Source organism: Vicia villosa, linkage group LG7 (genome assembly GCF_029867415.1).
Source record: "Vicia villosa cultivar HV-30 ecotype Madison, WI linkage group LG7, Vvil1.0, whole genome shotgun sequence".
In the NCBI taxonomy this organism is placed as follows: domain Eukaryota; kingdom Viridiplantae; phylum Streptophyta; class Magnoliopsida; order Fabales; family Fabaceae; genus Vicia; species Vicia villosa.
The window spans coordinates 82,834,180-82,860,070 of NC_081186.1; the positions used below are offsets into that span (position 1 = coordinate 82,834,180).

At 33.3% G+C, this 25,891-nt stretch overlaps 5 protein-coding genes across 5 annotated transcripts; 4 read left to right on the plus strand and 1 right to left on the minus strand.

The window, feature by feature from the left end:
- The first annotated feature begins 6,116 nt into the window (after positions 1-6,116).
- LOC131619502 (F-box protein At1g11270-like) lies at positions 6,117-7,931 on the plus strand. The gene is made up of 3 exons (XM_058890591.1): positions 6,117-6,199; positions 6,560-7,119; positions 7,171-7,931. The coding sequence occupies exons 1-3, from the start codon at positions 6,117-6,119 to the stop codon at positions 7,929-7,931; spliced, it is 1,404 nt and encodes a 467-aa protein (XP_058746574.1).
- An 895-nt stretch (positions 7,932-8,826) lies between these two features.
- On the plus strand, positions 8,827-10,419 carry LOC131619503 (auxin response factor 17-like). Its single transcript, XM_058890592.1, has 3 exons — positions 8,827-9,726; positions 10,000-10,221; positions 10,321-10,419. Exons 1-3 carry the CDS (start codon positions 8,827-8,829, stop codon positions 10,417-10,419), a joined length of 1,221 nt encoding a protein of 406 aa, XP_058746575.1.
- A 1,995-nt stretch (positions 10,420-12,414) lies between these two features.
- On the minus strand, positions 12,415-13,906 carry LOC131619504 (auxin response factor 17-like). The gene is made up of 2 exons (XM_058890593.1): positions 13,013-13,906; positions 12,415-12,924 (listed from the first exon to the last, which is right to left on the minus strand). The coding sequence occupies exons 1-2, from the start codon at positions 13,904-13,906 to the stop codon at positions 12,415-12,417; spliced, it is 1,404 nt and encodes a 467-aa protein (XP_058746576.1).
- A 7,489-nt stretch (positions 13,907-21,395) lies between these two features.
- Positions 21,396-22,865, plus strand: LOC131617620 (F-box/kelch-repeat protein At3g06240-like). Its single transcript, XM_058888882.1, has one exon. The coding sequence runs from the start codon at positions 21,498-21,500 to the stop codon at positions 22,785-22,787; it is 1,290 nt and encodes a 429-aa protein (XP_058744865.1). The 5' UTR covers positions 21,396-21,497; the 3' UTR covers positions 22,788-22,865.
- Positions 22,866-23,887: 1,022 nt separating this feature from the next.
- Positions 23,888-25,225, plus strand: LOC131619505 (auxin response factor 17-like). Its single transcript, XM_058890594.1, has 2 exons — positions 23,888-24,787; positions 25,037-25,225. The coding sequence occupies exons 1-2, from the start codon at positions 23,888-23,890 to the stop codon at positions 25,223-25,225; spliced, it is 1,089 nt and encodes a 362-aa protein (XP_058746577.1).
- The last annotated feature ends 666 nt before the right edge of the window (positions 25,226-25,891 follow it).

A 25,891-nucleotide genomic window follows, 5' to 3' on the forward strand; every position in this document is an offset into this window, starting at 1 on the left:
TCTTTCTATAGTAGATTATTTCTCCATCATGATTCATTTTCTTCAACAATTTTGTGCCTTTAACTGCTAGGTGTTGAGTTACATTTGTCAATATTTTTTTGTACTATTTACTATTGATGTATGATGAAAGTCAAAATTTCAAGTATGAACATTGTGCGGTTAACGGAAATCTTTTGAAATATGCCAGAAATTTCCAGAATTTTAGGGATCATACTGTTTGTTACTCATGAATTTCAGCTACCCTATTCATAGTAAGATTTAAGGGCATATAAACCTATAGTGTAAAGAACTAGTTCTGGAATACCAATTTTAATTGTTGATCGAGTTATAGGTCGAAGTGGCCCAAAGAAGCTCTCTAGTCGAAGGACCTTCGACAGGGCAAAAAGACGGTCGAAGTTTCATAGGTGTTTTGTACTTAGAAGAAAAACTTAGAGAAACTTAGTTGTTTTGATAGTCAGAGTTGATTGAAGTCGAAGCTAGTGGATAATATCAGACAGTTTCTTCTAAAAACACGTGGAAGTCCAATAGGCGAATGTTGTATGGTGTGAACACGTAGTAGTCTATGGTTAGTCGACCGTTAGGGCAGTTACTAGTTAGAATATCTATATAAGCAACCTTGTTTATAGTTTGAGGGGTCTGCGATTTTACATTGTTCAAGAAAAACTCTTCATTGCTCTTATTAAGTTTCTTAATAACTACTTTAACTTAATTATTCAGCAGTACTTTTTTTAAATTAATTTTTAATACTAGTAGCAATAAAAATCTCAAAGCATGTCGTGATGTGATTAGTGTTGACACACTTAAGAGAAAGTCTTTGTTACCGACCAAGTTGTTATACATTTCAATAGCATATATGAGATTTCAAAAGCAGTTTACTTACTTAAATTGTGACTAAAAGGTGATAAAAATTATCATCTTCAAATCATAAGAAAGAATAACTAAAAGAAAAATGGGAGATTGCAGATATTGTCCCATGAAAAGTTGAGCCTCCCTTCACTGTGTGTGTAACTCTCATTCCTGGATTCCAATGAATCTTCATTGCATCTTCCACAACTTTATCTTTCACCACAAAATCAAAACCATCCATCGTCGGATAACACATGACTTCAAATGGTGTGTTCTTCCCCGTCAATTCTACTGCATTGGCAACGACAACGTTCTTTTCTATTATTTTTTTAGCAGCATTTTGGCGGCGGATTCTAACAAATATGTTTCCAGCTGAGTTTTTAATGAAACCAAGGGTATCACCGCCGACGAGTATCTTCTTAAAATCCAACAAAAGTTTGTTTTCTTTTTAAAAATAATATTTAGTTATTTACTCTCTTGAAAACCCTAAAACAATATGGTACTTTCATTCCTTTTGCTTTTCAAAAAAATGGCTCTTTCTTTGTTTGCATCGTTAACACTATAAGTATATTATAAATAGGGTGGGAATAGGCTGGGCCGAGCTAGACTTTGCCAAGTCTGAATTTGACCTGCTAGAAAATTCAAAGTCTGACTTGTGGCCTGTCGTAGGCTTATTTTTTTTGGTCCGAGTCTAATATATTTTAAGGCCTGATTGGCCTATTAGCCTACTTAAATGCCTATTTCATTTGAACATAGGTAAATAAGTCATTCAGCTCAACTTTATATAGACTAACAAATTAACAGATTAAATGTTTGTGTGTATTGACTTGTTTTAGTTTACCTAGTAGCATAAATTTTGTGATACTTTTGGTTTGATAGAGAACTTATGGAAGCAACTTATGTTATTGTTCATAAGATTTTTTTCATCTTATTTCATAATCTCTTCAAAATAATTAAGATTTATTTTTAGATTTTAATTCAAAGTACAAAATATAATATAATATTAATAAAATTATTCAAATTTATTTAAATAGGCCGACATCATAGGCTTAAAAGGCTTTTTTATGACCCGTGACTTAGCCTTTTTAGCTAAATAGGCTTATCAAAAAACCTAGGCCTTTTCTATTTATATAAAAAGCCTGGCCAGACCTAGGCCTATGTAGGCTGGGCCGTAGGTCCCTTTTAGTCGGCCTGGCCTATTCCCACCCCTAATTATAATATAATTAACAAAATATCAGATTATATAATAAATAAAGTTAACAGTTATATTAAAATATTATAATTATTAAAGATATAATATTTTTTGAGAGAGAAAATATTAGAGTAAAGGAATTCTATGTTGATTAGAGAAGATTGTATTTCTATTATGTAGAGACAACATACAACTATTAATAATGTTGGTATACATAACAATGTTGGTATACATGACACTGTACATTTGGCATATAAACATTGGACAACTATTAATACATGCAATTTGAATTATTTCTAACATCCCCCCTTAATTCAAACTATTACAGGCTTGACAAGCAGCTGAGCATGTTGCAGTATATTCAACTTCACAAGTTGAGAGTGCCACCACATTTTGTTTCTTGGAACTGATATATGGGAATCTCCAAACAGAAACACTTTCCCCATGGTGCTTCTTTTATCTACCATATCGCCACACCGATCCGAGTTAGAGTAGGTTACAATATGTAGGCTACTGTCCTTTGTATTGTAACACGAGAATAACATGCCATGGTTCAAGGTTCCTCTCAACTACCTAAGGATCCTTTTGGCTGCAGTCATGTGTGAATGTCTAGGATCACTCATAAACCTGCTAACCAAACCTACACTGAATGTTATCACAGGCCTGCTATGACATATATACCTCAAGATGCCAACCATATAGCTGAACAATATGCCATCAGCATGCCTTTCATCTTCATCTTTTGTCAGTTTCACATTCAATTCAGCAAGTGTTTCTTCAGGCTTGCATCCCATCATTTTGAATTTCTTCAAGACTTCTAGACATTCTTCTTTTGATGCATGAAGATGCCATTTTTTTAGTACACAAACTCAAATCCCAGGAAGTAGAATAGGGCACCCAAGTCTGTCATCTCAAATTCACTTTTCAGCTTATTGTTGATTAACTCCGTGGCATTTGGACTGCTACATGTGATGATCAAATCATCAACATACAAACATAATATTAGCAGAACTTGTTCATTTACTACCTGAATATACACACCAAGTTCTGCTAAGCATTTTTTAAAACCAAGGTTGTTGAGGAATGAGTATATTCTTTTCTTTTACAGTAAATCCACAATGCAAGCGAATGTTCTTGGCTAAAGTTATCACTTGAACAAAATGTCATATATAAGAAGTATTTATCGTAGAGTGGATGATATCATTGAAACTTGCAGCCAAACCCTACCACCTTACACCCTAGGTCAGCACTACCAAAACATACAACAACAAAACCCAACTTTACTCCTAAGAGCAAACACCATAACTCCCCACTATTAGGGATGGCAAGCAGACCCAAATCCGCGAGGCTCACCCGCACCCAAACCCGAGTCAACGGGTTAATTGGATTCAGATTCGGGTGCCACCTGATATTACGGATGTGGGTTTGGGTAGTGTGAAACCCGCACCCGAAACATGAAATCACATCCGCTAATATATATATATATATATTGTGGAAAGTTGTAGGAAAAATATACTTTATGTATTTTGCTGCGGGTTTAGGTTTGGGTGGAAAAACCCGAACCCAACGGGTGTGGGCGTGGGTGTTATTTTGCCACTCGAATAGCCTTTGGGTTCGGATTCAGGTGGTGATTTCAGATGCAGGCTTGGATAGTGTGAAACCCGCACCCGACCCTACCTGTTGCCATCCCTACCCACTATAATTAATACTCTTGGATTGGGGTTCGCGCGCATTTTCTTCTTTAGATCGTCTGGCTTCTTTCACTAATTACCGACTAGGTCTTACATTTCCCGATCCATGATTGACCCCAGCGGCCATTAGTTTTTTTCATAATTTATATAGGTAGCGCTTTACACAACGAGAACTTCAGGTTGTGAGACTCTTTTTGCCCTAATTTTTTTCGAAATGCACAATCTAGTCTTAGATCCTTTTCAAAGATTCAACAATTCAGGCTTTCATTCGAGCCTCAAACTGCCACTGCCACTTTGGTGAAGCGGTCGATGCACCCGCTTAGGGTTTCTTTCTTACCCTGTGTAATTTCGCTGAGTAGAACCATGGTAGTCGGTTGCCTTTTCCTAACAGTAAAGTGAGCGATGAATGTTTCGCACAAGCTGGTCTAAGTGTCTATACTTCCGTTTAAAATTGATTTGTACCAAACCATCACCGATCCGATCAGGATTAGGTCAAAGAGCTTACACTTGACGGCCCCGCCCGCGTGATAGTAGTAAAGACAATAACCGACATTTTCAACATATTTATCTTGGAGAATTTATCTTGCCACCTCCATTTTAAACATGCCGCCACCCCCCCCCCCCCCAAATAGGGCATTTTTACCAAATTATCCCTGTAAAATATCGGATTTTTTGTAATTTCCGATACCGTATCAAAAATTTCATACAAATACCGGAAATTTTGTTGGATTTACCAATTTAACGTGTCTTCTGCTACATACCAGAAATTTAAAATTTTCGGTATGTATCAGCAGTTAAAATTGATACTGGATATTTCAAATTTCCGGAGTGACTTCATTTTTACGGTACAGTACCATGACATTTATAGCTTCATAGTATAATTGCCATCATAACGGGCCGCAACTTCATTTTTTTTTGTAATTTCCTCCTCTGTCACAACCCATAATCAATTTACCCTTCCTCCCTCGCAGTCCATTAGTAGGATCAGATTGTGACAACATCAATACCATTTGTTTTTCCAATTGACCGTGCCCATTCTAGAACCTTATCTCGTGGTTCAAAAATATGACAATTACAAAAACGTATAATTAGATAAATTCACCAATTTATAAAAACAAAAAAAAATTATGTATGAAGTCAAAGTAAACATATTGTATTTGTGTTGAAGTACTGCGTAAGATCAGTACATGAATCCGTAGAAGAAGCTGAAGCTGCCGGTTCAAGACCGCAAAGATATAAAACTTCATCTATCATACCGAATATTTCAGGTTTTAAAGAAATTTCCTATACACACCGGAAATTTGGAATTTTTGGTATTGATTTTCTACCAGAAATTTCAAGGACGGTGTAATGAATTTTATAAAATTACTGGAATTTTTAAAATTTTTGAAATTTCCGGTAAATGGATACTGGAGTTTTGTAAAAAACAAAGAATTTTTGGTATCGGCCAAAAAGAGGTATCAAAAACACACCTTGATCTGCTTAAAAGCTTCCATTTGGAATCATTTGAAATTCATGATATAGGAGAAAGCTAATAAAATTATTATGGCTTATAATCTAGCCACATGAGCATAGATTTTTCATGAAATCTAATCCTTTTTTTGTTGATTGTATCCTTTCGCAACGAGTCTGGCGTTATTTGTTAAAATACTACCATTTTCATCCAAATTGTTTCCCATCGGGTACCAATTACTAGATTAGATGAAACTTTGGGAACGAGTTCCCAAGTGTTGTTTCGTTCAAATTGATTTAACTCTTATTGCATCGAAGGAGACCAATGTTCATTGAAAATATTTAATGTTTTAGACAACGACTAAGAACTACTGTTGAAAGACAAAAATTATCGAACATAGGAGGTGATAAGACCAATAGTTGCATGTCAGGAGCAATTCTTAACATGAGCATCATATGGTGGAACCTCAATCAGTGGAGGCCTCATGGAAGGTAGTAGATGTTGTTACGAATCATCGTAAGAATGCTATTACTTTCAATAGTGAGTGTCCGTAGAAGCTGAATGGCCTAGAACCCTTTTAACCCATCTAAGTCTTTTTAGGATGTAGCGCAGAAACAAGTTCGAGTACCAATTCGAACTTGTTGTCATGCGATGCTACGCTCATACGAGGTCTTTTTAAGAATATTATTGGTGTCCATGAGCAATTGTGTGAGCTGGTAATATCCGATAGAAATATTATCGAACATGACATATTATTATTTCAAATTTATCTATACCTATCTATAAAAGGAATATAACTCTTTGAGCTGGCCTATTTAGTTTTGAATATGCCTAATGCTTTTTCTTATTCTTAATTTATAGATTTATTCATTTTTTTTACATGCAACTTTCTTGGCATAGACCGCTACTTGAGAAAATATGATTCAATTGGAGAATGACGATCATTGTACGAGAGGTGCGGAGCAAAGATAGTGTTGCTTGCATTCAACGGAAACCACGACAACAATACATGCGTACGTAAGTCGCCTTGAATGCACTCCTCTCTTGTTTATTTAGTCTTTACTTTGATATTTCTCTTTATTTATTTTAATTGATTAACTTAATTAATTAATTAATTAATGTCTGAAAAATTAATATAAAAACTCACTGAAATTAATCAAATCAGTAACAAATCAAACTTATTTTCAATAATAAAATCAAATAAACTTTGAATTTCCAATAAATGATAATTTATGTCAATAAATTTCCAAATATTTGATTTGTTACTGATTTGATTCTTTGAGAGTGAATATTTTTAGGCAACTGTTTATAATAAAAAGGATGACAAACAGCTTTGCAATCTTATAATTGACATTCTTCTTCTACTTGACATTCCAGTGCTACTGTTTCAGAGGAAGTGGAGATGGAAGAATCGGTGGCAATGAGAGACAATCGGAAGTTTTTCAGGATTAATGTTTCAGAGGATTGGGAGATGGAAGAATCCGAGGCAATCGGTGGGATGTATAATCGGAAGTGTTTCAGGGTTACTGTTTCGGAGGATTGGGAGATGGAAGAATCTGAGGCAATCATTGTGACAAGCAAAAGGGTTAGAAGCTATATACCTGATGATGTCACATTCTGTATTCTCTCTAAATTGCCTTTAAAATCGTTGAAAAGATTTGAATGTGCATCCAAGTCATGGTCACTCTTGTTACAAAACTCTTATTTCATCAACTTGTTCAACAACAATAACAATTTGTTGTCTGTTAGTAAGGATTATGATGATACATATTTCATCCTATCATATCTTAAAGATGAATACACAGCTCCCTCTGAGTTTTATTTGCTACCTGGCGGCGTGTTCAAAAATAGGGTCAAAATTGATTGGCCACATCCATATCAAGAGTGTCAAAACCATATTTATATTTTGGGTTCTGTCAGTATTAATGGTATTTTCTGTCTCAGACAAAACTACAAAGGAGGTCCTGTGCTGTGGAATCCAACTACAGGTGAATCCAAGGTTATTCCTCCTACTCCTCCTCCTAGGTCTGTGCCAACTTCCCTGACCTTTCGCTACGGTCTTCATGGATTTGGCTATGATTCTGTAACAGATGACTATAAAGTGCTTCAATTGACAAATTATGGTCTTTTAAATGACCAATACCAAAGCTGTTGGGAGTTATATTCTCTGAGAAACAACTCTTGGAAAGAGCTTCATAACTGTATACCGAATCGTCACTATTATACGCTAGATCGGATGATCGGAGTGTATGTGAATGGAGTGTCTCATTGGTGGGCTAGAAGTGAGTCTAAATATGATCTTGAAGAATGTTTGATATCATTTGATTTTACCAATGAGGTTTTCTTTACCACACCGGCTCCCTCCTACCTGGATGTTTCTCCTCGTCCTCTTTCCGTTGAACAAGCCAAGAAAGATATAGACAAATTTCTCGAGAAACACTTGGTTCTTTTAAATGAGTCAATTGCCTTGATATCAACTTACATAGAGACTAGTACTTTTCATATATCAGTTTTGGGAGAACTCGGTGTCAAAGAATCATGGACCAAACTCTTTGTTATTAACCACCTACCTTTCATCTGCTCCCCCATCGGAGTCGGGATAAAAAACAATCTAGTCTTCTTTAAGAGAACCGATGATAAATTAACCTGCATTGATTTAAATACTAAGATGATTGAAGAGGATCTTGGTGTTAATCCATGGCATTTTGGCTCTCAAATAGGAAAGTACAAGAAGAGCTCTTGCCTATAGGAGGAAGGAATGTATAATTAATTGTTTTTTCTTTTCTTCTTTTCGTCATGTTTATGACTATGGTTATTGTAATGTTATAACTTGCAAAAAGTATATAAGAAGCACATGATAATTTCTTGTAACCCTGTTTTATCACGCATCATCAAAAGTTATTTAGTTATTGAGATTACCATTCTTTTGAGCCTTATTTAAAACCACTTGTACTTTGACTATTTAGTTTTCTATTTTATTTTGAGACAATGTTTGATTTATTTTACTACCAAAGTTTATTAAAATATTAATACTTTTTTAATAAAATTAAGGTGACTGGATACGTACAAGTTAGTAAATTAATTAATTTTACAGGGCCTAAAAAATTATATAGTAGTATTAATAACAGGATTTTATTTTTCTTGTGGGGGCTTGAGCCCATATTCCATTCCGATAAAATTGAGATGGGGATGACATGCAAGATTATCAAAAAATTGATTCTCACAAACAATGTCAATGTTTCATGCTTGAATTAGAATTGATCGGAAGAATGGATTCGTAGTCTGCTGTAGTGGTATGAATACCCTCTAAGTAGCACGCTTTCTTCTTTAAATAAAAAAAATGGTTGGCAACTAAACGCGTGTGGTGAGTTGTAACATGTGGTTAGCCGTTAGATTTATTTGGACAGTCGAAAGAGCGCCAGCTCTAGAAACAAACTTTCCACACCCAATTGTTCAGCTCAACTTGGTTTCCAAAACTGTGATATAGAATCTTATTGGCGCTCTCTTCTCTATAATAATTCACTCTTACTCTAAGCTCAACTTGGTTTTCAAAACTGTGCTCTCTCTTCTCTATAATAACTCACTCTCACTCTAAGCTCTTCTTCAAAAAACACTCTCAGCTCTTTCATTACCTAAGTTTCGAGATGGCTCAACAACAACAATTCTGCAATGTAGATCCAAGAATATGGCAAGAATGTGCAGGAGAATCTTTCACTGTTCCCAAACTCCATTCTAGAGTTTATTATTTTCCTCTTGGTCATTTACAACACTCTCCTATAACACCTACCATCCAAACACTCTCCCTCCTCCGCCCATTCATTCTTTGCACAGTCAGCTCTATTGATTTTCTTGCAGATCTTGAAACTGATCAAATCTTTGCAAAACTACTCCTCACTCCCGTCATTGACGCAACTGTTGTTCCTATTGAGGCTAGCAATCAAGAAGACAATGGTGATCGTGTCGTTTCATATGCAAAGACTATATCTAAATCTGATGCTAACAATGGAGGTGGATTCTATGTACCTCGGGCCTGCGCTAACTCAATCTTTCCGCCGCTTGACTTGACAACTCCATCGTCATCTCAAGAACTTTCTGTCACCGATGTTTGCGGTGTTGTCTGGACCATTCGCCACGTTCATGGCTGGAATCCCAAGCGACACCTATTCACCACCGGCTGGACTGCATTTGTTAAGAAGAAGCATCTTGTTGGCGGGGACACCCTTGTTTTCATTAAAAACTCGGCTGGAAAGATATTTGTTGGAATCCGCCGCCACAATATGTCTGCAGCCGCTAGTAAAATAACCAAAAAGACATTTATCAATGCTGTAGAATTGGCTAAGACGAATACACCATTTGAAGTCATGTGTTATCCCAGGGTTGAGGGTTTTGATTTTGTGGTGGAAGATAAAGTTGTGGAGAATGCCATAAAGGTTAATTGGAATACTGGAATGAGAGTAACACACAAAGTTAAGGGAGGCTCAATTTTTCATGGGACAATATCTGCATTCTCCCATCCTTCAACTCATCCATGGCGCATGCTATGGGTAAAGATATGCTTTCTTCTTTTTTTACTTTACATACAGGTGTACTTTATATATCACAATGAATTTTGCATGTTACATTTTCTTTGTGAGTTTTTTTTAAGAACCTTTTAAACAATTCTTATTGTAAAGATTATTGATGCTAAGTAGAATTTTGATTTTGATTCTCAGACTATTAATGGATAAGAAATCTGACTTGTAGATACAAAGTATAACTGATCACATATTTGAAATGATTGGTATTGAATTATTACTATTTTCATATCATTATTATAGGTTGAATGGGATGAACCCAATGTCTCGAAGAATCTAAAGCGTGTAAGTCCGTGGCAGGTTAAACCTGATTTTAGCATAGCTCTACTACATCAACAGTTTCCCTTGAACTTGGATGGCATGCTGGGAGTGAGGCAAAATCATTTTTCTGAATCCACTTCTTCTAACTCTTTGAAAGATAATTCAATGGTGGTGTCTGATAAAGTGTCAACTGATAACCGTAGTGTTTTGAACTCCTCTGGAACAAAGTGAACTGGTATTCTCAACTGCAGCACCAAAATAGTTAGGCCTGGTTCAATACTATTATTTGGTCTGATCATACAGTCTGTTGAAAGTTTTTTGGATGATTCTGTTATTAAGCGTGCTGCTGGTTGTGAGATGTGCAATGAATGTGAAGATACTGTCTTTGTTGCAGAAAAATAGTTACTAAGTTTTTAGAAGATTGTCATATGTAGATAACTAATTGAGTTGAAATTTTAGTATTGAAATGATGAGATCATTTACTACAGTTTTATTAATGATTTTAGTATTTATTTGCCCTAGATATGTTTGTGTTATGTCTATGATAGTATTATTTCAAAATGCAAAGATCAAAATGTTGCTTTAGATATGACCTCAAGTGTTATATATTATTTTGTTAAAACAGCAGTATACGAAACATTCATACTTCACTTAGTCAAATTTAGAATATGGTTAAAATTTTGAGATTAAACATTCATGTTCACATGTCAAACATTGGCTAAATAGCAGTATGATTTATATTTCTATCAATGCCATCTGGACTCGCCCAGCTGTAAATGATGTTCTTCACTGCTCTTATTTATATGTGTACATGGGGTGAGAATGCTTGTTTGCTACTAACCTACTTTAATTTAATTATTCAACTATACATCTTTTTAATAATTTTTAATACTAGTAGCAATCAAAAACTCAAGGTTAATTGCATTATCTCAAAACTAACAAGTTCCACTTTGTTCTTTGCATCAAATGTCAAAACCATTAACGAGTTTTAATGTTGTAAAAGCTGTTGCTACTATTTATGTTGGAAATGATGAATTGATTGGAAAAATGATTGCAGAAGCAATTGACAAGGTTGGACTTTATGGTGTTTTGGCCATCAAGTATTCCTCCTCATTTGAAAGAACAGTTGAAGTTGATGTTGTAATAACATTTATGGTAATGTCCATTCATGAAAATCTGGGTAGTCTTAATCATATCAAATGAAGGGTAATTATATTCTAATTTTAGTTTAATTTAGTTTTGCTCACTCTTGATATTTGTCATGCGTGTGCAAGAAATTTTTGTCATGACGATGTATAAACAAAGAACCAGTAGTCAGGGAATGCAAGTTGTTGATGTATCTTTCTATAGTAGATTATTTCTCCACCATGATTCATTTTATTCAACAATTTCTCCATCATGATCCATCATGAAATTTTTATCATAAATTCCAAAATTTCGGAGCAATTTACCAGAAATTCCAAAATTCCGGGGCGACTACAAAATCTTTTGAAATATGCCGGAAATTTCCAGAATTTTAGGGATCATACTGTTACTCATGAATTTCGGCTACCCTATTAATAGTCAGATTTAAGGGCATATAAATCTATAGTGTAAAGGACTAGTTCTGGAATACCAATTTTAATTGTTGATCGAGTTATAGGTCGAAGTGGTCCAAAGAAGCTCTCTGGTCGAAGGATCTTCGACAGGGCAAAAAGACGGTCGAAGTGTCATAGGTGTTTTGTACTTAGAAGAAAAACTTAGAGAAACTTAGTTGTTTTGATAGTCAGAGTTGGTTGAAGTCGAAGCTAGTGGATAATATCAGACAGTTTCTTCTAAAAATACGTGGAAGTCCAATTGGCGAAGGATGTATGGTGTGAACACGTAGTAGCCTATGCTTAGTCGACCGTTTTGATAGTTATTAGTTAGAATATCTATATAAGCAACGTTGTTTATAGTTTGAGAGGTCCGATTTTTACATTGTTCAAGAAAAACTCTTCACTGCTCTTATTAAGTTTCTTAATAACTACTTTAACTAAAGTATTCAGCTGTACTTTTTTAAAATTAATTTTTAATACTAGTAGCAATCAAAATCTCAAAGCATGTCGTGATGTGATTAGTGTTGACACACTTAAGAGCAAGTCTGTGTTACCAACCAAGTTGTTATACCTTTCAATAGCATATAAGATATTTCAAAAGTAGTTTACTTACTTAAATTGTGACTAAAAGGTGATAAAAATTATCATCTCCAAATCATAAGAAAGAATAACTAAAAGAAAAATGAAAACCACACCATGGTATAGTAACAAAGTAGAAAGTTTACAAAGTATTCATGCTGATGTGTAGGTACATTCTCATCAATCAGCAACATAATTTAAAGCCATGTTTTATCCATCTTATTAGCTACTTAACTATTTTCTAAAAACTTGTCGAGCTATTTTTTTCAACAGCTTTGACTTGATCTTCAACTTCATTGCGCATCTCAGGACCATCATCTCGCTTAATAGCATAATCATCAAAACTTTTTTCAGCGGGACGCACGATCTGACCAAATAGTATTATATGACTGGTAGTGTTTATCTCATTTGACACATTATAAGTCCCTTTCAATGAACTTTTCTCAAATGAAGTATCTTTCAAAGAGTTGGAAGAATTGGATCCCAAAATATGATTTTGCCTGACTCCCTGCATGCCATCGAAATCCAATGGTGTTTGATTCAAGGATTTCATTAAAAAGTTACTGAGTTCTACCTTTGAAATAGCAGAAATTCTTTCGGTATCACTTAGTATGGCAGATTCTTGAGCAGCTCTTAGCCGTTTTGTTGGGGGGAATAGTTGATGCAGTAGAGGTGTGCTAAAATCAGGTTCCACCTGCCACGGACTTACATGCTTTAGATTCTCCGAGACGTTAGGTTCATTCCATTCAACCTATAATAATGACATGAAAATAGTAATAATTCAATACCAATCATTTGAAATACTATAGTAAAGCCAAAAAAAGAAAGCATATATTTACCTGTAGCGTGCGCCATGGATGAGTTGAAGGATAGGAGATTGCAGATATTGTCCCATGAAAAGTTGAGCCTCCCTTCACTGTGTGTGTAACTCTCATTCCTGGATTCCAATGAATCTTCATTGCATCTTCCACAACTTTATCTTCCACCACAAAATCAAAACCATCAATCGTCGGATAACACATGACTTCAAATGGTTCGTTCTTCCCAGCCAATTCTACTGCATTGTTAGCGTTCTTTTCTATTATTTTTTTAGCAGCATTTTGGCGGCGGATACCAACAAATATGTTTCCAGCCGAGTTTTTAATGAAAACAAGGGTATCACCACCGACTAGTGTCTTCTTGTTAACAAATGCACTCCAGCCAGTGGTGAATAGGTATCGCTTGGGATTCCCGCGATAGACATGTTGAAAAGTCCATACAACACCGCAAACATCAGTGATGGAGAGTTCTTGAGACGGCCATGGAGTTGTCAAGTCAAGCGGCGGAAAGATTGAGTTGGCGCAGGCCTTAGGTACAGAGAATCCACATGCATTGTTAGCGTCAGTCGTAGTTAGAGTCTTGGCAGAGGAAACAACATGATCAGCATTGTCTTCTTCGTTGACAGCCTCGACAGGAGGAACAACAGTTGCGTCAATGACGGGAGTGAGGAGTAGTTTTGCAAAGATTTGATCAGTTAGAGGATCTGCAAGGAGATCAATGGAGGAGACAGTGCAAAGAATGAATGGGCGGAGGAGGGAGAGAGTTTGAGTGGTAGGGGTTACAGGAGAATGTTCTAAATGACCAGGAGGAAAATAATAAACTCTAGAATGGAGTTTAGGAACTGTGAAAGAATCTCTAGCAAATTGTAGCCAAATATTTGGATCTACATTACGTAATTGTTGTTGTAGAGCCATAGCGAAAGTTAGATAGTGAAAGAGCTGTGAGAGTGTTTTTGAACAAGAGAGAGTCAATATGGTTTTCTATATATATAGCCTATTGAGGATAAAGTTTATTGTTTTTGAGATAAAGTTTGTTACCGTCAATATATAAGTTTGTTGTTTTTATAAGATAACGTTTTTTTAAATTCAAATTATATTTCAAGAAGCTTGTTTTATTTGATAGCAAAAGTTTGTTTTTTTTAAAACAATATGTAGTTACACACAACCAATCAAATTTCTTTATTAATTAAAAATAAAATTGTCTCTCTCCTCTTTTATCTCTCAACCACCTCCATGATGTTAATTAAAAACAAAATTAAAATTTAAATAAATTTAGATTCTCTCTTTTTATTGGTTGTTACTAAAAATATGGATTTAGGTTGGTATTCATGCAAGTATTTCTCGTATAATATGCTACTTTCATTCCTTTTGTTTTTTTAAAAAATAAAAATATTGCATGGATATGAACCTAAATTCATACTTTTAAGAATAACCAATAAAAAGTAAAAAAAATAAAATCTATTTAAAATTTAATTTCGTTTTTAATTATCATCATAATTGATTTAATGAAGGAGAGAGAAAATTTTATTTCAATTTTTTTATTAATAAAAAAAATATGATTGATTTTATGTAAATCCATATATTATAGTTGTATTCATATATGTATTTTCCTTTAAAAAAAAACACTCTAGGTTGAAGAGTATGTCTACAACCAAGTGACTTCTCTAAGAAAAAGAATATTTATTGAAATTAAGTTATTATAACTCTTTTACGATATTTTTATTAATAAATTTTTAAGAACACGAGTTTTATTTTGGTATCAATGTTTTTTAAAAAAGTTTATTTAAAATTTAAATTTATTTTAAAAAATTTAAAAATATATATATATTATTATTAATATTATAATAATCCTATATTATTAAATAGATTATTCTTTGAATATTAATAATGATTATAATAACCTTTTTCATAATATTTTTTTAATCAAGTTTTTTTTTTAAATTACACTATTGACAATTTGTATATTGGATATCTAAAAAAACAACTAATCTTTCTAATATTTCGATCAGAAATGCTAAAGCTACACCAAAAAATGACATCTACACCGTACATATATACTCTTTTATGTACATTTGCTTTTAAATAATTTTCTGTTTGTCTTGGGTTTTGTGTCAATGCTTACCATAATTTGAGAAAAGCTACGGTGTAAATACAGTGTAGGAAAATTGAGTGTAAGTATAGCATGGCTCTATTTCGATATGCCATAGATTAACTTAAAAGAGTAGATATATTAGCTCAATACTTTATCATGAAAGTTTTGGACTGCCACATCACCAAATCCATTAATATTGAATGTTTGGATCAGGATCCTCTCCTGTTGTATCTCTACATCCATTGCTTCTGCTGCAATTTTGACCCTGGAGATCTCTTTAATGCTACTTTGTTATTTTATTTTTTTTTCCTTTAAAAATTTATGGTGGCTGGATTTGCAACATGATGAGTGGCATAACAAAAAGCGTAGGAGATGATCCATGCGCATGTTATTTGGATATGTGGACTAATATTGTAGAAATTTAAAAATGAGGGTATCAAGGGTTTATTATAAAAATGGACTTAAAATTTAAATCAAACCAACTACATCCTTAAAAATGTTAGCATTCAAATGCATCCAATAAACTATTGGAGGTGGATTACAAATTTCGGCTTTGGGTGAGAGATTCGTTGAAGTGTCTCGCCCTGACCTATCAGGGAATGCTCCTACAAATATTTTCTGCTTTGGATGAACAAAGTTTGGTGTGATTCTCATAAGCTTCTTATGTACGAGGTTAGAACTCCAAAGCTCTAGTATAAGTGTAAAAGTGGTGTTTAAATGAGAAAGGATTTGAATACTTGAAAATGGTGTGTTTCCTTCTTTAAATAGGAGAAGTTGTTGATAACTAAATGTGTGTGGTAAGCCATGTGTTGCCTGGTCAACTGTTAGATTGATTTGGACTGTTGGAAAATACACTCATGAGAAGGAACACATCTTCAATTAGAAGAATGAGTCAACCTATTCAGCATTAAGTACTTTTTCGCTACATGATTGGGACTTTTCTCTTTGGGCCTTGTGAACAGCTCAGAACAAATACTATCATCCATGGTTACAAAGTTAGGTTATCAATTGAAGGTGGTATAAAATTTTCCATATAATTCTATAAGAATCCAATATTACTCGTTCATACATGGTCTAAATTTAAACATGCCCGATTTGTATATGAGACAAGAATATTCATGACTATAGATGCAATATAAGTGACTTTTGTGTAAGAACAAAGTCTCTACGTGATTTGTAAGGAGACAAGATAACATTTGGTATCTAGACTTAGATATTCCTATATGGTTAGTTTGTAAATCAATGATAATCATATTTGAAGGTAAATCTTGTTGACCAAGTGACTCCAAACACAAAGGAGGAGTGAATTGTGATATCCAAAAATCAAAAATAATTTATAAAAACTTTCATTTCTAAAACTTTTATAATAGTATTTGATAAACAAAAAGAGAAGTTAAAGTGGAAAGATAGAAAGAAGATGAAAAAGAGACATTCACAGCAAAAAGAAAATAATCAACATAAAATAAAGAGAGAATGGATAGAGAGATTGCATCAAAGGTTTTTACATGTTCAACCTAACCACTTGACCTACTTTTGTTCCCAAGATGTTTCTCCTTGAAAGTTTCACTAAAATCAACCTTGAACTTTTATAAGATCAGCCCAAATAACCTTCAACTATAAATTGAATTTTTGAACAAAATTAGCCCACGAACCTTCAACAACAAATAAGTATTTCATATAGACTTAACTCAAGAATCTTCACTCAAGCCTTTTTTTGTAGGTTTAGGTTGCAACCTTTTTAAAAATAATTCACACAAGAGAAACTCACTTTTAAGTAAAACAAATTAATCACAATATCAGTACAACACAACTCTGAGAAAGACTTTTCAATCGTTCAACACTACAACAACTATAGTGAAAATAGAATTTTAAAAAGAGAGAGTAGAAGAATAGTAGAAAGGTTTTTTATTTGGAAAAAATGGTACTAAGTGAAATAAGGAGAAACCTCCTTTATATAGAAAAATATTTAACTCAAAAAAATAATAATTCATAGATCACATAAATGAGTTAATTGATTAAAAAATATTTTAATCAATTAAACCCCCTTAAAACAGCAATCCTAATACATAAAAGGAAACCATAAAACGGTTATATACTTTAATTGATTAATAGCTAATCTAATCCGTTACTCTGCGTTTTTATTTTCTTTAATCAATTTGGCCAAGGCTATAATCAATTAGACAGTGAGTTAGCTTTCCTAATTGATTAAAAACATTTATCAATTGACTTATACTTGTCTGGATTGTTTTAAGAAGTTTAATAAAATTAAAAGAGGTTTAAAAAACATTATGTGTGTGTTGTCTTACTACTCCAAGACTTACTCTTGCTGTTTTTACCGTTTCAATTGATCAAACTAAAGCGTTAGACGTAGAATCAGACGAGCTTTCACACTTTTACAAATTTAAGACTTCAGATTCTTCTGTCCAATTCAATATTGTCTAACACTTCAACTGAAACTTGAATTATTTGACTGATGAGATTTGAGATAACTTCTTCTTGATTATATCCTATCATAAAAAATCTCTGGACAATTGATATCCACTCCCCCTTTAACAGTTGTTACAAAAAACTTTTTAAAGGAAGCTATCAACCCCCAAAAGTCGTTTGACTTATAGAGTTATCATCTTTTAAATCGTTTGACAGTTATAATCATTAAAAGCAACTAACAATTATACCTACATATTACATAGATCAATAAATCTACATCGAAAATTTGATCTCGTCTTGACATATCAACTTCTTATTCCTAATCATATGCATTACTATCATTGTTTTAATTATTAGTTTAATTGATATTTCTCCTCCTAAAATAGCTAACAATATGAAATTTAAGATAAGTTAAAAGAATTTTGATATGAAATCTCTCAAACTATATTCCACATATCAATTTGTTGACCGTAAATTATTCATTTTCAATAATTATAAACTTGAGTTATAAATTCATATTTCTAAAGATCAATCTAACATTCAAATTACAACTTTTACCTATAATCACTAGATTAGAATTTAGTGATTTACATTACACGTCCAAAGTGATATTAATGCATGCCACTAGGATCACAAACGAACCATTCATTCAAACCCAAAAAGTGCACACAATCCTTTCTCAAAAGATATCTTCATCATCCACAAACTTATCAATCAAATATCTTACCAAAATATCCATTAAAAAAGTCACAAATTCACAAACAAATAAAATGAACTTTTTCCAAAATAAATATCTCAGAAACTTTATCTCATTGCCACGTTTGCTAGACCCCACGTGTTATCTACTCCACTTTTTCAGCTCAACAAAACCTTGTACGGTTTTTTTGGTGTTGAATTCTTGTGAACCCATTTGAGATTTTAGATTTTTACATAGTTTTTACTATAAAAAGATCGATTTTTTTCTTAACCCCTTTTGTTTGTATTTCTCAATTTATCAAAAATTGTTGTCATCTGATTGAACTTTTGTTAGAGAAAAGACAAACTTTTTATGGTACCCTTTTGAATTTTCTCTGTTATAAACACGGATTTTCCACGGTTTTGATTAATTTCGATAGAAATTTGATAAAAAAAACAATGCTTTTTTGGGTGATAGGGTTTTGTTGATGTAAAATTGATCATTGTTTTTTCTTTGATTTCTTTAAGAATTCTGTAACCAAACATGAGTACAAGTCGGTTCAATAGAGTTTTGCAGGTCTTTGGTTAATGTAAGTTGTTGGTGAGGTGATGCAGTTTTACATAATTCAGTGTGTTTCACAAAAATCTTAGTTCTGAACTTGCTTGCAAGGTGTTTGAGAAAAGTTCATAACCAAGTTTTTTGTTTTTTTTGTTAGTTTAGAGGAGGTTTAAAACCCCCGCAATTTCAAACGTTTTTAGATATTTGTAAAGCTGCCCTCGAGGGACAATAAATGGTGACGTCTAAATTTGCAAGGACCATTTCTCTATGAAAATTTTTACAGGGACTAAAAGTGCAGGGTCGCGTTTTTGTAGGGACCCCTGACATAATTAACCCTTGATACTAATACAATTATCAAAATGACAGCTTATATAATAAATAAAGCTAAAGCTAACCGTTTATATTAAAAGGATAATACTTGTATACAATTTCGTAGATGTGGTTTGGTTTGTATTATTTTTCAATAAAAATATGATAAGTGTATAATTTTCTCTTACACATATGTAATTTTTTTTTATTTTCACTTCTTAAATAATTTTAAAGTATATTTTTCATATTTCTATTGGCAAATAGCATAAACCGCATCTAAAGAATTTTAAATAAGTTTTCTCAATATTAAAATATTATAATTATCCAAAGAAATAATGTTTTTTTTTGGAGGAAGACAACACAATATTGTTGAAATTAAGTTATTATAACTCTTTTATGATATTTTTATTAATAAATTTTTAAGTACATGAGTTTTGTTGAAAATAAGTTTATTTAAAATTTTAATTGATCTTAGAATTAAGTATAAAAAAAGATATGATTTTTGATAATTGGACAATGGTATGTATTCAACCAAAATGTAAAGTTATTGAAGTGTATACCATTTTTATTTAATTGTTTATAAGTATATTATTATTATTATTATTAATATTATAACAATCATATTATTAATTAGATTATTCTCTTTTTCTGTTTTTTTTTTTGGCAAAAGAGGGCTTAAATCCCAAAATGAGATCACATATTAACAATTCTTTTACAAGTTTTTCCTATCAAATTTTCTTCATAAAGTCCAACAAGACTAAGTGGGCATTTATGGTAGGTAATTTTGGTTTGATTAGGATGAGCCTATATCGAATTTTTGGTATTGATTTTCTACCAGAAATTTCAAGGACGGTGTAATGAATTTTATAAAATTACTGGAATTTTTAAAATCTCCGATAAATCGCACCAAAATTTTTGAAATTTCCGGTAAATAGATACCGGAGTTTTGTAAAAAACAAAGAATTTTTGGTATCGGCCAAAAAGAGGTATCAAAAACACACCTTGATCTGCTTAAAAGCTTCCATTTGAAATCATTTGAAATTCATGATATAGGAGAAAGCTAATAAAATTATTATGGCTTATAATCTAGCCACATGAGCATAGATTTTTCATGAAATCTAATCCTTTTTTGTTGATTGTATCCTTTCACAACGAGTCTGGCGTTATTTGTTAAAATACTACCATTTTCATCCAAATTGTTTCCCATCGGGTACCAATTACTAGATTAGATGAAACTTTGGGAACGAGTTCCCAAGTGTTGTTTCTTTCAAATTGATTTAACTCTTATTGCATCGAAGGAGACCAATGTTCATTGAAAATATTTAATGTTTTAGACAACGACTAAGAACTACTGTTGAAAGACAAAAATTATCGAACATAGGAGGTGATAAGACCAATAGTTGCATGTCAGGAGCAATCTTTAACATGAGCATCATATGGTGGAACCTCAATCAGTGGAGGCCTCATGGAAGGTAGTAGATGTTGTTACGAACCATCGTAAGAATGCTATTACTTTCAATAGTGAGTGTCCGTAGAAGCTGAATGGCCTAGAACCCTTTTAACCCATCTAAGTCTTTTTAGGATGTAGTGCAGAAACAAGTTTGAGTACCAATTCGAGCTTGTTGTCATGCGATGCTACGCTCATACGAGGTCTTTTTAAGAATATTATTGGCGCCCATGAGCAATTGTGCGAGCCGATAATATCCGATAGAAATATTATCGAACATGACATATTATTATTTCAAATTTATCTATACCTATCTATAAAAGGAATATAACTCTTTGAGCTGGCCTATTTAGTTTTGAATATGCCTAATGCTTTTTATTATTCTTAATTTATAGATTTATTCATTTTTTTACATGCAACTTTCTTGGCATAGAACGCTACTTGAGAAAATATGATTCAATTGGAGAATGACGATCATTGTACGAGAGGTGCGGAGCAAAGATAGTGTTTATTTAGTCGCCTTGAATGCACTCCTCTCTTGTTTATTTAGTCTTTGCTTTGATATTTCTCTTTATTTATTTTAATTGATTAACTTAATTAATTAATTAATGTGTGAAAAATTAATATAAAAAATCACTGAAATTAATCAAATTAGCCAAAGTGAAACATTATTTTCACAATTTAATCAAACTTATTTTCAATAATAAAATCAAATAAACTTTGAATTTCCAATAAATGATAATTTATGTCAATAAATTTCCAAATATTTGATTTGTTACTGATTTGATTCTTTGAGAGTGAATATTTTTAGGCAACTGTTTATAATAAAAAGGATATTTTTGTGAGGGTGTGAGTATAAATAAATTCTGAAGTAGAGAAAATTAGGAAAGGCCATATAAGAATGAGAAACAGCTTTGCAATCGTATAATTGACATTCTTCTTCTACTTGTTCAGAGTTCACACCAATTCCAGTGTTACTGTTTCAGAGGAAGTGGAGATGGAAGAATCGGTGGCAATCAGAGACAATCGGAAGTGTTTCAGGGTTACTGTTTCAGAGGATTGGGAGATGGAAGAATATGAGGCAATCGTTGTGAAAAGCAAAAAAGTTAGAAACTATATACCTGATGATGTCTCATTCTGTATTCTCTCTAAGTTGCCTTTAAAATCGTTGAAACGATTTGAATGTGCATGCAAGTCATGGTCACTCTTGTTACAAGACTCTTATTTCATCAACTTGTTCAGCAACAATAACAATTTGTTGTCAGTTAGTAAGGATTATGATGATACATATTTCATCCTATCATATCTTAAAGATGAATACACAATTCCCTCTGAGTTTTATTTGCTACCCGGCGGCGTGTTCAAAAATAGGGTCAAAATTGATTGGCCACATCCATATCAAGAGTGTCAAGACCCTATTTATATTTTGGGTTCTGTCAGTATTAATGGTATTTTCTGTCTCAGGCAACACTACAAAGGAGGTCCTGTGCTGTGGAATCCAACTACAGGTGAATTCAAAGTTATTCCTCCGACTCCTCCTCCTAGGTCTGTGCCAACTTCCCTGACCTTTCAGTACGGTCTTCATGGATTTGGCTATGATTCTGTAACAGATGACTATAAAGTGCTTCAATTGACAAATTATGGTCTTTTAAATGACGAATACCAAAGCTGTTGGGAGTTATATTCTCTGAGAAACAACTCTTGGAAAGAGCTTCATAACTGTATACCAAATCGTCACTATTATACGCTAGCTCGGATGATCGGAGTGTATGTGAATGGAGTGTCTCATTGGTGGGCTAGAAGTGAGTCTAAATATGATCTTGAAGAATGTTTGATATCATTTGATTTTATCAATGAGGTTTTCTTTACAACACCGGCTCCCTCCTACTTGGATGTTTCTCCTCGTCCTCTTTCTGTTGAACAAGCCAAGAAAGATATAGACAAATTTCTCGAGAAACACTTGGTTCTTTTAAATGAGTCAATTGCCTTGATATCAACTTACATAGAGACAAGTACTTTTCATATATCAATTTTGGGAGAACTCGGTGTCAAAGAATCATGGACCAAACTCTTTGTTATTAACCACCTACCTTTCATATGCTCCCCCATAGGAGTCGGGATAAAAAACAATCTAGTCTTCTTTAAGAGAATCGATGATAAATTAGCCTGCATTGATTTAAATACTAAGATGATTGAAGAGGATCTTGGTGTTAATCCATGGCATCATGGCTCTCAAATAGGAAAGTACAAGAAGAGCTCTCTGCCTATAGGAGGAAGGAATGTATAATTAATTGTTTTTTCTTTTCTTCTTTTCGTCATGTTTATGACTATGGTTATTGTAATGTTATAACTTGCAAAAAGTATATAAGAAGCACATGATAATTTCTTGTAACCCTGTTTTATCACGCATCATCAAAAGTTATTTAGTTATTGAGATTACCTTTCTTTTGAGCCTTATTTAAAACCACTTGTACTTTGACTATTTAGTTTTCTATTTTATTTTGAGACAATGTTTGATTTATTTTACTAGCAAAGTTTATTAAAATATTAATACTTTTTTAATAAAACATCAAACATATTTGTTTTTATAAAACAGTAATTATTGAAAGGAAATAGAATAAAATATATTTAAAAAATCATATCTTTAAATATTAGTTATGAATGAATAGATTAGTAGAAAAACTAACTGATGTTGCACTTGAAAAAAAGTAATAGCAAGAAATAAATAAAAAAATTAACCATTTATGTTGGAAGGAGAAAGAAAAGTATTTTATAAAAGTTAAGAAAAAATAGAGTAGGTTAGGAAAGACTGTGTCTGTGGAGATTGAAGTAGTGACTAGAATGTTAAAATTAAGGTGACTGGATACGTACAAGTTAGTAAATTAATTAATTTTACAGGGCCTAAAAAATTATATAGTAGTATTAATAACAGGATTTTATTTTTCTTGTGGGGGCTTGAGCCCACATTCCATTCCGATAAAATTGAGATGGGGATGACATGCAAGATTATCAAAAAATTGATTCTCACAAACAATGTCAATGTTTCATGCTTGAATTAGAATTGATCGGAAGAATGGATTCGTAGTCTGCTGTAGTGGTATGAATACCCTCTAAGTAGCACGCTTTCTTCTTTAAATAAAAAAAATGGTTGGCAACTAAACGCGTGTGGTGAGTTGTAACATGTGGTTAGCCGTTAGATTTATTTGGACAGTCGAAAGAGCGCCAGCTTGAGAAACAAACTTTCCACACCCAATTGTTCAGCTCAACTTGGTTTCCAAAACTGTGATATAGAATCTTATTGGCGCTCTCTTCTCTATAATAACTCACTCTCACTCTAAGCTCTTCTTCAAAAAACACTCTCAGCTCTTTCATTACCTAAGTTTCGAGATGGCTCAACAACAACAATTCTGCAATGTAGATCCAAGAATATGGCAAGAATGTGCAGGAGATTCTTTCACTGTTCCCAAACTCCATTCTAGAGTCTATTATTTTCCTCTTGGTCATTTACAACACTCTCCTATAACACCTAACATCCAAACACTCTCCCTCCTCCGCCCATTCATTCTTTGCACAGTCAGCTCTATTGATTTTCTTGCAGATCTTGAAACTGATCAAATCTTTGCAAAACTACTCCTCACTCCCGTCATTGACGCAACTGTTGTTCCTATTGAGGCTAGCAATCAAGAAGACAATGGTGATCGTGTCGTTTCATATGCAAAGACTATATCTAAATCTGATGCTAACAATGGAGGTGGATTCTATGTACCTCGGGCCTGCGCTAACTCAATCTTTCCGCCGCTTGACTTGACAACTCCATTGTCATCTCAAGAACTTTCTGTCACCGATGTTTGCGGTGTTGTCTGGACCATTCGCCACGTTCATGGCTGGCATCCCAAGCGACACCTACTCACCACCGGCTGGACTGCATTTGTTAAGAAGAAGCATCTTGTTGGCGGGGATACCCTTGTTTTCATTAAAAAGTCGGCTGGAAAGATATTTGTTGGAATCCGCCGCCATAATATGTCTGCAGCCGCTAGTAAAATAACCGAAAAGACAGTTATCGATGCTGTAGAATTGGCTAAGACGAATACACCATTTGAAGTCATGTGTTATCCCAGGGTTGATGGTTTTGATTTTGTGGTGGAAGATAAAGTTGTGGAGAATGCCATAAAGGTTAATTGGAATACTGGAATGAGAGTTACACACAAAGTTAAGGGAGGCTCAATTTTTCATGGGACAATATCTGCATTCTCCCATCCTTCAACTCATCCATGGCGCATGCTACGGGTAAAGACATGCTTTCTTCTTTTTTACTTTACATACATGTGTACTTTATATATCACAATGAATTTTGCATGTTACATTTTCTGTGTGAGTTTTTTTTAAGAACCTTTTAAACAATTCTTATTGTAAAGATTATTGATGATAAGTTGAATTTTGACTTTGATTCTCTGACTTGTAGATACAAAGTATAATTGATCACATATTTGACATGATTGGTATTGAATTATTACTATTTTCATGTCATTTTTATAGGTTGAATGGGATGAACCCAATGTCTCGAGGAATCTAAAGCGTGTAAGTCCGTGGCAGGTTAAACCTGATGTTAGCATACCTCTACTACATCAACAGTTTCCCTTGAATTTGGATGGCATGCTGGGAGTCAGGCAAAATCATTTTTCTGGATCCACTTCTTCCAACTCTTTGAAAGATAGGTTCATTTGAGAACAATTCAATGGTGGTGCCAGATAAAGTGTCAACTGATAATAACCATAGTGTTTTGAACTCCTCTGGAACAAAGTGAACTGGTATTCACATCTGCAGCACCAAAATAGTTAGGCCTGGTTCAATACTATTATTTGGTCTGATTCTGTTATTAAGCGTGCTGATGCTTGTGAGATGTGCAATGAATTTGAAGATACTGTCAAATTTGTTGCACATAAATAGTTACTAAGTTTTTAGAAATATGTCATGTAGATAACTAGATGAACATGTATGCTAATTGAGTAGAAGTTTTAGTCTTGAAATGATGACATCATTTACTACAGTTTTATAGATGATTTTCTAACTCATAAAATGCATGTTTTGTTGTGTAGTATTTGTTTGCCCCATTAGGACACTACCTAGCTTTTAAGTTAAGTGTTATGGCTATAACAGTATTGTTTCAGAATGCAAATATCAAAATCTTTTGTTATAACCTCATGTGTTCAGCACTATTTTGTTACAAAAGTTCATACTTCTTAGGTTTCTAATTTGGAATATGGTTTATGCTTAGAGATTTAAATCCATCAAACATTGGCTGAATAGCAGTATGATATTTCTTTCAATGATTCACTGCCATATGGACTCGCCGAGCTGTAAATGATGTTCTTCATTGGCTGAATAACTACT

Bases quoted from the DNA above. Each gene is read 5' to 3' on its own strand.
- LOC131619502 (XM_058890591.1), top strand. From the start codon at position 6,117: ATGACGATCATTGTACGAGAGGTGCGGAGCAAAGATAGTGTTGCTTGC. The intron at 6,200-6,559 runs GTAAGTCGCCTT...TTGACATTCCAG, and splicing joins CGACAACAATACATGCGTAC to TGCTACTGTTTCAGAGGAAG. The intron at 7,120-7,170 runs GTCTCAGACAAA...ATCCAACTACAG, and splicing joins CAGTATTAATGGTATTTTCT to GTGAATCCAAGGTTATTCCT.
- LOC131619504 (XM_058890593.1), bottom strand. From the start codon at position 13,906: ATGGCTCTACAACAACAATTACGTAATGTAGATCCAAATATTTGGCTA. The intron at 12,925-13,012 runs GTAAATATATGC...TCATTATTATAG, and splicing joins ATCCATGGCGCACGCTACAG to GTTGAATGGAATGAACCTAA.
- LOC131617620 (XM_058888882.1), top strand. From the start codon at position 21,498: ATGGAAGAATCGGTGGCAATCAGAGACAATCGGAAGTGTTTCAGGGTT.
- LOC131619503 (XM_058890592.1), top strand. From the start codon at position 8,827: ATGGCTCAACAACAACAATTCTGCAATGTAGATCCAAGAATATGGCAA. The intron at 9,727-9,999 runs GTAAAGATATGC...TCATTATTATAG, and splicing joins ATCCATGGCGCATGCTATGG to GTTGAATGGGATGAACCCAA. The intron at 10,222-10,320 runs GTTTTGAACTCC...CTGATCATACAG, and splicing joins TGTCAACTGATAACCGTAGT to TCTGTTGAAAGTTTTTTGGA.
- LOC131619505 (XM_058890594.1), top strand. From the start codon at position 23,888: ATGGCTCAACAACAACAATTCTGCAATGTAGATCCAAGAATATGGCAA. The intron at 24,788-25,036 runs GTAAAGACATGC...TCATTTTTATAG, and splicing joins ATCCATGGCGCATGCTACGG to GTTGAATGGGATGAACCCAA.